This window comes from Sminthopsis crassicaudata, chromosome 6 (assembly GCF_048593235.1).
Source record: "Sminthopsis crassicaudata isolate SCR6 chromosome 6, ASM4859323v1, whole genome shotgun sequence".
Lineage (NCBI taxonomy): Eukaryota > Metazoa > Chordata > Mammalia > Dasyuromorphia > Dasyuridae > Sminthopsis > Sminthopsis crassicaudata.
This window is the reverse complement of record NC_133622.1, coordinates 234,192,891-234,206,358: the sequence shown is the minus strand read 5'-3', so window position 1 is coordinate 234,206,358 and position 13,468 is coordinate 234,192,891. Positions and strand designations below refer to the sequence as shown.

General features: G+C 41.6%; 1 protein-coding gene across 8 annotated transcripts in view; it reads right to left on the bottom strand.

Moving 5' to 3' along the window:
* The window catches only part of PRDM11 (PR/SET domain 11), a 99,644-nt gene that overhangs the window by 12,208 nt on the left and 73,968 nt on the right, over nt 1-13,468 (bottom strand). For 7 of the 8 annotated variants that reach the window (XM_074275305.1, XM_074275309.1, XM_074275312.1 and 4 more), the window contains exons 6-7: nt 10,018-10,205; nt 2,750-3,391 (exon numbers count right to left, since the gene is read on the bottom strand). In XM_074275305.1, coding sequence (XP_074131406.1) covers nt 2,750-3,391; nt 10,018-10,205 — 830 coding nt within the window. The remainder of the gene's footprint in view (nt 1-2,749; nt 3,392-10,017; nt 10,206-13,468) is intronic. The other variant, XM_074275313.1, reaches the window with a different exon arrangement.

Genomic DNA, 13,468 nt, shown 5'->3' with positions numbered 1-13,468 from the left:
TAAGTGTATACTTATGGCAACACAAGTCCTATAAAACCCAACATTTTGCATTCATACACATTGTCTCCCCAAATAAAGAGAGGCTTCCAGAGAGCAGGGCCTGCTTTATTTCCTTCCTTTTAATCCCCACTAGCTAGCACACAATAGATACTTAATAAATGCTTGTAGAGTGACTGACTGCTTATATCATTGGGTAGGTAAATCGGTATGCCTGATGAGCCAGAGGTGGCCATTCGGTTGCATGACTAGCCAGGGCTAATAGATAAAGGTGTTCAAAGGGAAGAGAAACCAAATTTGGCTACCAGGGGCTCTGCAACTTATCATCCAGTCTGTCCCTCTTGTCACGGAAAGAGGAAAGAATGGTAGAAGGTGGGAAGGTAGGGGAAAGTTAGGGATGTGGGTCAGACAGTTCCCTTGGGAGCAGTATTCTTGGGCCACCCTCCATCTCAGTCTCTGGGGTTTTGAAAAGGTTTCATAAATGCATAAATAGCAAACAGCTTCTGCAAATTAAATAGATAGGTCTCATACATCTTTGCACCGCTATTCTATCTGTAGATGCAGATGTATATGTATGTGTATGCATATATATATATATGTGTGTGTGTGTGTGTGTGTGTGTGTGTAATCCCAACATATTCATGTGACTGATTAAAAAAGTCATTTCTTTCTTTCTTATAGATTTCTGTTAATTTCTTTTCAGTTTTAAGTTCAAATTCTGTCAGAGATATTTATTTCAAAGGTGGTTTTCTTTTAACCCATTCTATAGCTTTCTTTCTGATGTTATCAGCACTGATTTTAATTATGCAAAACCCTTTAAATTTCATGTAATTAAGTCTGTTGATTTTGGCAAGTGTGATCTCTCTTAATTCTAGTTATTAATTTTTCCTCTATCCCTAATCATAAGAGATTTAACCTTCCAGCATTTTCAATTTGTCAAACAGATAAATGTTGGGTATAGATTCACAGTATCTTTTTGTCAGGTGGGGAATTTCTTTTTTTTTTTTTTTTTTTCTTTTTTTACTTAAGAGGACAGCTATCCTTTTTTACTAATTTTATAATTATCATTTTTTTTGCCAGTACATATGCATGGGTAATTTTTTTACACATTATCCCTTGCACTCACTTCTGTTCTGAATTTTCCCCTCCTTCCCTCCACCCCCTCCCTTAGATGGCAGGCAGGACAGCTACTATCTTATCTTAGGATTCTTACAAGGTGCTAAGTCACTGAAATGGACATAATTATCTAATTTAGCATGGTACTTAACAGTTCTCTAGTTCAGTAATGTGTTTACTAGAATTCTATAAGATTCACACCTTTAAGAGAGCATACTTTTAAGGAGCTCCCACAAGCCCAGGGAGTACTCACAAACCCATTCTATGGGAGGATATAAAAAGCCAGGATTCAGTCAAGGAGAGGACTTCCTGGGAGAACTTCAGGGGACTTCGGAGGAGAGGACTTCGGGAGATTCAGGGCCAAAGAGGACTTTGGGAGATTCAGAACTAGGATTGACTTCTGGGAGATTCACAAGGCAGAAACCCACAAATCTACACTCTTCGAGGCAGAGTCAGATTCATTCCCACGTCTACCTTTGTGCTGGCTGGAGACATTGGGAGGATGAGAGGCTGAAGCTGGCTGGAGACATTCTGACAAGAGCTCATTGGGGAACCAAGGAGAGAGACAGGCCTCTATTAAAGCCAACTGGACCCCAGGAAAAGATTCAAGACTTTGAAGGACACAATATAGGATCTGGACTTTAATTCCTGGCTGCATTTTAGGATTATTGGAACTGAACTGAAACTAAGGTTGCCTCCAGAAGCTCCCCAAGAAACCTGCCCTCAAGAGAACGAAAACAATTTAGAGAAAAGAGAATATTACATTTTCTAATGTTAGAAAAGAGTCTTCAGATCCCAAAGATTGGGAACCACTACTCCTACTAATAAGTAGCATTTATATAGCATTTTAACATTTGCAAAGTGCCTTACAAATATCTCATTTTATTCTCACAAGCCTAGGAGGTAGGTGCTATCTTTATCCTTAGTTTACAGATGAGGAAACTGAGGCAGCCAGGATAAAGCGATTTACCAGGGTCACATAGCTAATAAGTGTATGAATCTGGATTTAAACTCATGAAGAGGAATCTTCCTGATTCCAAGCCCAGTGCACTATCCATTCTGTCACCCAGCTGGGCAAGGATTACTTCTTATTTATATTTCCTCCTGCACTTAATATTTGTGAGTATTAATTCATTATGAATATAATCTTGATGAATATTAATAGGTGCATGTTGGTTATGCAAGAAGAAACAAGGCAACGTGTCTCCCCACTCTCTGAAGACCCACCCCCCCTCTAAATTTTAGCCCCCACCCCGATTCTGGGCACAGCCTTGAACTGGGAATGGAGATCAGCTAGACTCAGGGGCCAAGCTCTGGGACAGTCTCCACTGGGTTCCACCACAAAGAGGTCAAGAACACAGCACACACCCCCTTCTTGTGGTGGAACTTGCTTTATTGACAAGGGCTCGGGGTACAACGGGAAGTCACAAAATCGCCCGCCCACTGGACACAGTGCCACAGACCTGGAGCCTCCCCACCCTGAGGTCCCGGATGCCCTCTGCCCAATGTCCGCCCTGGCTCTGGGTCCGCCACAATCTCCCTTTGGAACAATCAAGCTGAGGCATTTCTGGCCACCCTCTGCACTGCCTACTGTGCGCTCCTCCCTCTAGCCATCATCTCAACCAGACCAACTCACCTGCGGGGTCTGAAAACTCAGGGAGCTCCGGTACCTGGGGTGGCAGCAGAGGGGGCTCAGGCAGCTTCCCGGACTTGAGCATATCCAGTTCAGCCTGCAGCTCCCTTATCTTCTTCTTCAGGCGGATACAATTAGGGCAGAAGGAGGTGGTGGGGAGCTCGTGAGGGTCGGACGCCAGGGAAGCCTCGGCAGGGCTGTCTGCCTTGAATGACGAAGGCTCTTCCTCCTCATCCTCCAGCAAGCTTGTGTCCTTGGAGGGACCATAGGAAGCCCCTTGGGGAGCCTTCCACTCTTTCTCCCCCTGGTTTCTGGAGAGATCCTGGGGCTCCTGGGGCACGGCCATCCCACACTGATCATACACGTCTTCTGCGTGGAACTTGGGAGCTTTCCTGAGAACAAGGGGGGTGCCTGGGGCCAGAGGGGGCTCCTCTATCTTTGCTGTCTCCAGGGAAGCCTCCAAAACGTCCTTGAAGATGAGGTCAATCTTCTTCTTCTTGGGCGGAGGATGAGCATCCACCTCATCAAAGCTACGCTTGTAGGCGCTCTTGCCATGCCGCAAGACCGTGAGCTGGAGAGGGCCTCGAAGGTCCTCCGGGTGGTCCAGAGCCTTCTCAGGCTTCTCTCGCTGCAGCTTTTTATCTCCTAGGAAGGAAAACCAGGGTGTGAGGAGGTGGGGAGAAAAGATCAAACGGGAAACACCAAGCTAGATCAACAAAATTGTCCTCTGGGCAGCCGTGGCTGGGGGCTTCCAGATCCTACCCAAAATGGCAGATGGGTCACCCAGAGGAAGATGGATGGAGGGCCCTGGGAGCAGGTGTGAAGATGGAGTTCTGTAATGGAAAGAAACCCAGAACTGGAGTTGGCGGACATGGGTTCAGTTCTTAGCTCTTCTACTTACTCTCCACTGGATCACAGATAATAATAATAACAACAACTACAGTAGTTTCTAGCATTTATATGGTGCCTTAAGGTTCACATAGGGATATTATCTCATTTGATAATTTGGTCTGAAGAAGTCCTCAGTTTCCTCTGTAAATGAGAGGTTTACGCTAAATGAGTTCTAAGGTAACTTCCCACTGGAAATCCCAAGATCTTGTGAGTTATTCATTCATTCATTGACAAAGGAAAGGCTAGAAGCAATCTTTAAGATCCCCACCAGGCCCAGGAGCCAGAGGATGGCTCACATGGTCAAGCTAGGGGAAGATACAAGGCCAGCCAAGTGATGTCATTCATCACCCTCTTCCCTGCCCCATTCCCAAGGACTCCTCCTTCGTCCCTCCTTCCACTTTCCCTCCTAACAACCTGAGGATTTCAGCTTCAACTTGGTAAAAGGTGTCAGGCACACAAAATGACTTTCCTGTTCTCCATCCCAAGACAACCTGGTTTTAAAAAGACTTTTCCTATAAACGCCTCTCTAGTGGAAATTCCGCCCCCCCCCAAAACAAACAAACAAACAAACAAAAACACACACACACACACACACACACACTGGTTCTGGAGCTAAAGGATTTGGATTCAAATCCTACCTTAGACACTACCCTTGTGACTTTTAGCCACTTAAGACCTCTGTGCCTCAATTTCCTCATCTGTAAAATGAGATGGTTGAACTAGAAGACCTCTAAGGTCCTTTCCATTTAAGATCTAGGATCCAAGAATCTTTTTCTTGGTTAAAAAGCTAGATGAAATAAGAACAAGCAAGGTTTTTTCTCATCCTCATATCTGTTAGTATTCTCTCTGCCAAAATCCCTCCCTAGAATGTAAGTACACACATAAACTCTCTCTCTCTCTCTCTCTCTCTCTCTCTCTCTCTCTCTCTCTCTCTCTCTCTCTCTCTCTCTCTGTCTCTCTGTCTCTGTCTCTGTCTCTCTCTCTGTCTCTCTCTCTGTCTCTCTCTCTCTCTCTCTCTCTCTCTCTCTCTCTCACACACACACACACACACACACACACACACACACACTCACACACACACACATACATACACATACAGAGAGGAGGAAAGGAAGGGGAGAGAGAGAGAGAGGAGGGGAGAAGTTACTTTAGAAATAGAGTGGTGCAGAAGAAAAGAATGAGTACACACAGATATGAAGAAAAGAAAGATGAAAGGAAGGAAAGAAGGGAAGGAAAGAGAAATAAAGGGAAAAGGAAGAAGAAAGACAGAGGAGAGAGAAAAAAGAGAGAGTGAGAAGAAGGGAGGGAGGGAGGAAAGGAGAGAGAGAGAGAAAGAGAGAGAGGAGAGAGAGAGAGAGAGAGAAGAAGGAGAAGAGAGAGAGAGGAGAGAGAGAGAGAGAGAGAGAGAGAGAGAGAGAGAGAGAGACAGAGAGAGAGAGAGAGACAGAGAGAGAGAAGGAAGAAAGGAGGGAGAAGTACTTTAGGAAAGGGAGGTTTGGAGCTTGGCCTCAGTATCTGTATCTGTAAAATGAGGGGATAGTTAGATGAACTCTGGGGCCCCTTCCAGCTCTCAATCTATGAAATTTTGTGTATATCTTACATTTACTTATCTGTGTTTACATCTCTTTCCCTGGAAAGGAATGTAAACTCTTTGAGAACAGGGATCATTTCATTTTTGCAACCCCATTTTACAAATTAAGGAACAGACTCAGGAAAATTAAATTTTTTCATTCCCATGCTACAGATAACAAAACTGACATACAGAGATATGATGTTATTTGCCTAAAATCCTAATCCTAATAGGCAGCAGAGCTAGAATTTGAACCGATCAATCAGTCAATGTGCGTTTATTTAAAAACCGAATCAAGGACGCTTGTATTATGTCCAGTATTAGACACCAGAATCAAAAAATAAAAGTTTTCATTGCCTTTATGGGGGCTTCCATTGTATTGCCAGTCATCTGACTCCTAATCTAATGTATTTTCCATTATTCCATACTCTAATAGAAGGGATTTTTAACACTCTTTCCAGCCAAAGACATTTGAATCAATGATCCTCAAACCACTTTTATCAAATGAGAGAGTCTTTCAGCAATCTAGCTGCCTGAGTCCTTAGTGCTAGGGTGTGTGTGTGTCTGTCTGTCTATATTAACATGTTGTTATAGATATTTGTGAATGAACATATGCATGTATATAAATGCATATATAGATATATATGCATATATCTATATAAGCATATCTATCTATATCTATATATCTATATATGATCTATCTATCTATCTATCTATCTATCTATCTATCTATCTATCTATTTACAATTAAACACACAAATGCAATGATTGTCCTGATAGCTGTAAAGCTGCAACAAGATTTGGGGGATATCCTGTGTATATACATGAAATGTGTTGCATTCTCCCTTGCCTCTGAAACCTTGCTTCACAGGATCACAGGATATTCGTGCTGGAACGGACCTTTGTTCCAGTCACTTTTCAGTCCTGTCTGACTCTCCGTGACCCCATTTGGGGTTTTCTTGGCAGAGATACCGGAGTGGTTTTCCACTTCCTTCTCAAGCTCATTTTCCAAATGAGGAAACTGAGGCAAACAGGTTGAAGTGACTTCTCCAGGGTCACACAACTAATAAGTGTCTGAAGTGAGATTTGAACTTAGAAAAACGAGTCTTCTGAACTCCAAGTCAGCACTCTGTGCAATATGGTGCCACCTAGCGGCCAATGGATTGCCCTTACAAATCTAAAAAATGTTAAGGACTCCTGTAGTGGAAAGACCTTAAAGATCTTTGTAATCTAGGAGTCCTTAACCTTTTCTGTGCCCTGGACCCCCTAGATGGTCAGCCTGGTGAAGTCTATGGACTTCTTAGAATCGTGTTTTTTTTTTTTAATGTTTTAAAATGAAAGACATTGGATCACAAAGGAAATTGATTCCATTGAAATAGTTATCAAAATAGCTTTGTTTTTCTGAAAATAACAAGTCCAATTTAAAAAATATTTATTTAAAAACAAGAGGAATGGAATAGAGATTCATGGTTTCACACATGGTTTCACAATATTTTTAAAACCTAGTTCATGGATGCCCAAGTTAAGAAATCTTGACCAAAGCAACTTCCTTCACTTTATAGCTCGGAGGTGGGGAGTGAGAGGTCCGATTCATACTGAGATGGCAGAAGCAAGATTCAAATAAGAGATTCTGGCTCCAAATCTAGAGAGTTTTCTCTGGGGCCACAAAGATGAGGAGAAAGGAGATGTGGTTTTTAAGAGATCAGATTCTCATTTTCTCAAATCTTTTCACATGCCTGAGTGACTTCAGAACCATGGGGGAAACTGAGTCAGAAGGGAGGAAGGAGAGGTACAGCAAGCCAGCACCATTCCCTACTTAATGGTCCAGAAGAAACATCTGATTTTATGAGGCCCCTAGAGACCAGGGACTTCTCTTCTTTCTCTCTAGCTAAACTGAGACTGCATTATCTCTTTCTCTGTCTCTCTTAGTTCTCTGTTTGTCTGTCTCTCTCTCCACACCCACCCACACACACATACACACACATTTTCCCCACAATAATACAGGATCACAACTTTAGGGAACAATGGGACCTCATAAGCCATTGAATCTATGTATCTTATTTTAGAATTGCCATCTGTTTGTGCTGTGGGGAAGTGGGTAGAATAAGTCCCCAGCATTGAACTCTCTCTGTTGCCAAGTTGGGACTTATCTGGTTTTTGAGGCTGTCTCTTCAGCCTTAGGATTACATGAAAAACCACTGTGGTCATGGAATACATCCCCTGCTTATCAGGAAGGCTTAAAACCCCCACAATAAATCAATAGAATCTTACAGTCAGAAAGGAAAGTGGAAAGAGAAATCAGGTCAAATCTTAGCTCCGCCACTGAGCAGGTCATTTTCCCAGCCTGAGCCTCTGTTGGTTTGCTCATCAGAAAAATAAAGGTGTGGGAAAAGATCTCAAAGGTCCCTCCAGTTCCGACATTCTGGGACCTCAGAAGTCATTCTAATTTCTTCTATATCATCTCCAACATCAGCTCCGACATGTAGGTCATCCAGGTTGAAGTTGAAGACTTTCAGTGACAGGGAACTTACTCCCTTATGAGCTGGGCAGTTGAAATCGTTAGGAAATCCTTTCTTATCCTGAGCCCAAATAAGCCTCTTTGTAACTTCCTCTATCAAATATTTGTTGAACACGAAGTCCATGCGTCACAGAGATATCCCAGATCACAGAGAAAAAGATCCCCTGACGTACTCCAGACGACAATGAGATCTCCAATTTTCTGATGAATAAGTCAAAAGCTCAGAGCTGGAAAGACCTTACAAATCATCCAATCCTACATCCTCATTTTAGAAATGAGGAAATCAAAGATGGATCCCATAATCTAGGTCACAGGGTTGATGAAGAGTTGAAGTGGCATTCAGATCAAGGACCCCTGAGACCAGAGTCAGCTCTCTTTCCACTATGGAACACTGATCAAAAGACACTGAAAGACAGTAGGATCTCTGGCATGGCGTATCTGGCCTCCACTGACCTCATTTCTCGGGAGCTTGAGCAGATCTTTAAGAGAAGGAGTAAAAGACTTCCAAATCTGACATTTAATAAATGGTTACTGAATTGAAGTGAAATAAAGAGGCAAGTCTATGAGGAAGAATGGTCTCCAAGCACTACCAGTCATGGATTATCTGTGTGACCTGTGTCAGCTCTATGGGAATCTCTGCATCCCAATGTGGGAGAAGGAGGACTTAGCCACACACACACACACACACACACACACACACACACACACACACACACCATGCCATGGCCCAAAAAAGTTAAATATATCAACGCTTCTCGGCTTTTGATCCAAGCTCATCCATTTTTTTCATCCTTCCTCTGCAGCTCTTAAAAAATTCCAATTTCTTTGGTGAAGATCTCCATTGATAGGGCCCTCCCTACAATCTTTTGTAGCTCAAAACCTGTGGTTTTCTTCTTCTCTCTTATTGTTTTCCCCTGGGCAGGAATATTATCTTGCATATTCCCACTTGTCTTCATCTTTTCCCACATGTGCTTCGGGATCACTTTCTACAAAAGCTCTCTTCCAAATGGCTCCCTATCACTCATTCCCTTCAACAAGCTCTTCCCTTTTATCTCTCAGCCTCTCCTCACAATGATGGATATTTGACTCTCCGAAGGTCACATTGAATCCCACTGAGGAACTTTTCACCAGGAAAGTGCTAACATCCCCAAACCCAGGAACTAGGACATTCAGGAAATGAACTTAACCAGAATTTCCCTTACCAATGTCCACTGAGTCATGAGACACCTTTTACCAAGTCATATAGCTGCTGCATGCTTAATGGAATGCCAGAATTTCAAAACTGAAAGGGACCTCTGAGAACATCTAGTCCAAATGTACCTGAACAAGGAGCTTCACCTTGATGAACCCCAATGAAATAGGACTCACTACCTTTTAAAGTAGCCTGCTTCACATGTTAACTGTGGTGATGGTTAGTGGTTTTAATTTTTTTCCTTAAAAAATTAACTTCAATGGACCACTTCCAACCTTTCCCATACCCTCCATTCTTCCATTAGTTGTCAGGTTCCTGATCTAGTGAGTTTGAACTTACTCCTTGTGGTTGGACCAAATAGACTCTAGGCCTACTGGACAAATTTCATGGACTAAGAAGACTTTGGAATTAATCTGAAGGTGATATTGGAAAGAATTCGGCTTTTACAGTTGATCAGCAAGTCCAAATGTGGCTCGACTTGTGACGATGATGATATTCTAAATTACTTTCTTGTAGTATCCATATGTCCCTATGGACAGAGACCCATTGCCCATCTCTCTCTGGACCTCCTTATTTACTAAGGCTTCCCACCTTCCCTCAAAATTATCTTTCGGACAGGCTTAATGGCCAAGGAAGAAGAGAGAACCATTAGCTCAGCAAAATATAAAGCATGGGAGTAGTGAGAGTTTAGCCTTAGTAGGAAATAGAGAAATAGGTCCCAATAAGGTCCTTTCCCTCTTCCCCTCACTGAGTCTCCATTTCTACTTTTCTAATGCTCTGGAATACGTGATCAGGGTCTCTGTTCCTCTGGTTACTCAGAGATAGAAATCTATAGGATGGGTTCTAAAATCTCACTTGGTTTCATTCATCCTTTCTCTTAAAAAAAATTAGCTTCTTGCTAGTTTCCCATGAGAAATTTATTAATTTTTCCCTTTCTTTCATCCCAAAGATAGTGGCAATCTGAGTAGTATATCAGGGTAGTGAGAACTATGAAGAAGACTGGGACATCTTGCTCAGTATCTTCAATTAGGCAATATTCCATCAACCAGGAAGGAGGCAGTAGGGGCAGGGAGAAGGTCTGTGGGTAGGGAAGGACTCACCTCTGGTCAGATTGCGCTGTATTGTTTCCTGGGACATGCTGTGTAGACGTTTCATATAATCCTCACTGTACCACACTCGTAACCGCTCCCCAGGTCGGATATCACGGCACACCCGGAAGTAGATTTTCTCACTATGCTGGAAGGCCATCAAATTTTGCTCTCTCTCTTCTCGTGAGATGATCACATATCTGGGAACAAAAGTAAAAATGACACGAACTTAGGCCACAGGTCCTTAACACATCCCCATGTGCATCCTCACGTACATGTACTCATATAGAGACACTAGAATAGGAGCTGGATGACAAGAGTTCAAATCCCAGATCTCCCTATGTGAGCTCGGATAAGTCAATTGGAGTTAAACAACTCTAGGAAATTCTGGATTACTCTGAATGTCAAAGTACTCATCTATAAAATGAGACGGTTGGACTAGGTTATCTGTCTGGTTCCTTCTAGAGTTCTATGAGCTCTGAGCTCCTATCACCAAGTACCTAGTATATAATTTCGACTATTTCTCTTATAGTCATCCTAACTTCAATAGTTTCAAAATAGACTTCAAAACAGACAATAATAATTTACAATAATTTTTACCACTAAACCCCCTTACCCCCTTACTAAATTTTATCGCTTCCGTCAAATCCCAAAACTGGATGATAGGCCTCCATTCAAAACCCACTTCCTTCCAAAATTCCCCCTTTGTTTTGTTTTGGGATTTTTGCACTTAATAGTATTTTATTCCCTCCCCCCCAATTACATATTAAGATCGTTTTCGCCATTCATTTTGGTAAGATTTTAGAGTTCCATATTTTTTCTTCCTCCCTCCCTTTCCTCCCTCCCCTAAAGATAGCAAGGACTCTGACATAGGCTATACACATACAATCATGATACACATATTTCCATATTAGTCTTGTTGTGAAAGAAGAATCAGAAGAAAAGGGAAAAACCATGAAAAATAAAAAAAAATCAATTGTAAAAAGTGAAAACTGTATGCTTCAATCTGCATTAAGACTTTACAAGTCCTTTAGAATTGGCTTAGATCATTTATTGCTGAAAAGAGCTAAGTGTATCATAGTTGATCACTGCACAATGTTGCTGTTACCGCATCATTTTCCTGTTCTGCTCATTTCACATCAGACTCTAAGTCTCTTCAGGAATTTCTGAAATCAGCCTGCTTATTATTTCTTATAGAACAATAATATTTTAATACATTCATATATCATAACTTGTTCAGACTTTTTCCGATTGATGATGTCCCATTTTGTTAAGGGACTCTATCCTTCTGGTCATTCAGGTTCACAAAAGTCATCTTTGATTTCCCTCAATTTCACTATCAATATCTGATGGCTTATCAAATCTGCTTAATTCTGTCTCAACATCTCTCACACCTGTCATTCTTTCTACACTTAAAGGTCATCCCTCTAGTTCAAGCTTTCATCGCCTCTTGCCTCAGCTGTTTTAATGGCTTCCTAATTGGATTCCTGATTTCTGGTCTCTGCCCCTTCAATCTATCCTCTATACAGTTGCCAAAATAGTTTTTTAAAAGCTGTCTCACCAAGTATTTCCTTTGCTCATAAAATTTTAGTAGCTTTTGCTTTTTATTGCCTTTAGGACAAAATGCAAATTTCTCAGCTTGTCATTGAAAGCTCCAACATCCCTTTCTGGGGTCATTGAAAATTACACCTCCTCACATTGTGGACCAAAAGGAATACTGGGTATCTCATCTCCCATATTTGCTTAGGCAGTTCTTCATGAGTGGAATATACTCCTCCTCTTCTCTGTCTCTTAGAATCTCTAGTTCCCTTGAAGATTAAGCTCACATATCATCTGTAGAAGAGACTTTCTAATCTCCTCTTCCTCCACAACTAATCAGGTATATACTTATCTGTTTCTATGTTATATCCTCCCAGTGGAAGTCAGCTACCTGACGGGAGTGGCTACTATTGTTCATTTTCGTTATTTCCAAGCCTGACACATAGTAGGTGTTTTATCAATGCTTGTTGGTTTGCAATAGGTTGTAAAATGGGGATAATAATAACTGTCCCCTTGTGCAAAGCAAGAAGGTATATTGACAAGAACAATGGCTTATGGGCAGATGGCCTAGGTTCAAATTCAAGTGGCTCTGCCATTCACTCTCTGAATTCTTGGGCAAGTAATTTCTTTCTCTAGGTTTCTAATTCCTTCCCAGTAAAAGGATGGGGTGGCTAAATGACCTCCTTTCAGTCCTAGGATCTTGTGAGCTCACTGAGGGTTGGAAATGGGTGAGTCTCACAAAAAAAAAAAAAGTGAGTCCTGATTATATCCAAATGTTCTCAGATGGATGAAAAAAAAATCTTAAAGAACTAGTCTTTCATAGAGTTGAAAATACAAATGGCCTTGGGACAGAGGGTAAACTGTAAGGAATATTGCCTAGAAGCAGTGGAAAGAACAAAGATTGTGGTCAAAGGTCCTGCATTCAAGTTCTGACTATTATTTCTTCCTGGGCTATTTTTAGACAAGTCATTTTCCTTTGCATGGATGTTAATTTCTTTTTTGATAAAATAAGAGGGTTGTACAAGATGGCCTCTGAGATCCCTTTGTGTTTTAAATCTCACATTCAAGTCAGAGGACTGGGATTCAAATCCCATTTCTGCCCCGATTACTTGGCTGACTGTGGAAAAGTTGATTTCCCTCTTTTTACCTTAATTTCATAATCTGCATACTGAAGCAGTTAGACCGGGAGAATGCTAAGGTCGGTTCCAGTTCTAAATCTTATGAGCCACAGAGAGTCATGGGGTTGTCGAAGAACTCTACCTTTTCGATCCAACAACCAAGGTTTGATATCTGGCCCTCAGGTTCTAGTAGTCAGACTTGATTCTGACTACTAATGAGGAAGAAAGAAATAATTAATAAATGAATGAATGAATAACTGAATGAATGAATGAATGAATAAATATATCTAAAAATAAATCATAGAGTGAGTCAAAGGATCCAGGAAAGACAGATGATGAAAACTGACTTTCCGGACAGATTCCGGAGCTCTCCAGGATTCTGAATAAAACCTATCAGAAGGAGAATTTCCCATTAGGGACATTTTAGTCTCCCACCCTCCTTGATATTCTGCCTTGATGCTTGTTCATCATGGCACATAGGTAACCCTGGGTCTGTGAAGCAGTCTCTTACAAATCACTTTACTTCTGTTACTTCAGTTTCTTCAACTGTAAAATGGGGATAATAATAGCACCTACCCTGCAGGGCTGTTGTCGGGATCAAATGAGATAATATATGTAAAGCACTTGGCATTTTTGTTGTTGCCCAGTTGATTTAGTTGTATACTACTCTTTTGGCCCCATTTGGGGCTTTCTTGACAAAGACTGGAGGGTTTGCCATTTTCTTCTTCGGCACATCTTACAGATGAAGAAACTGAGGCAAACAGGGTTAAGTGACTTGTGCAGAGTCATATAGGTAAATAGCTCAG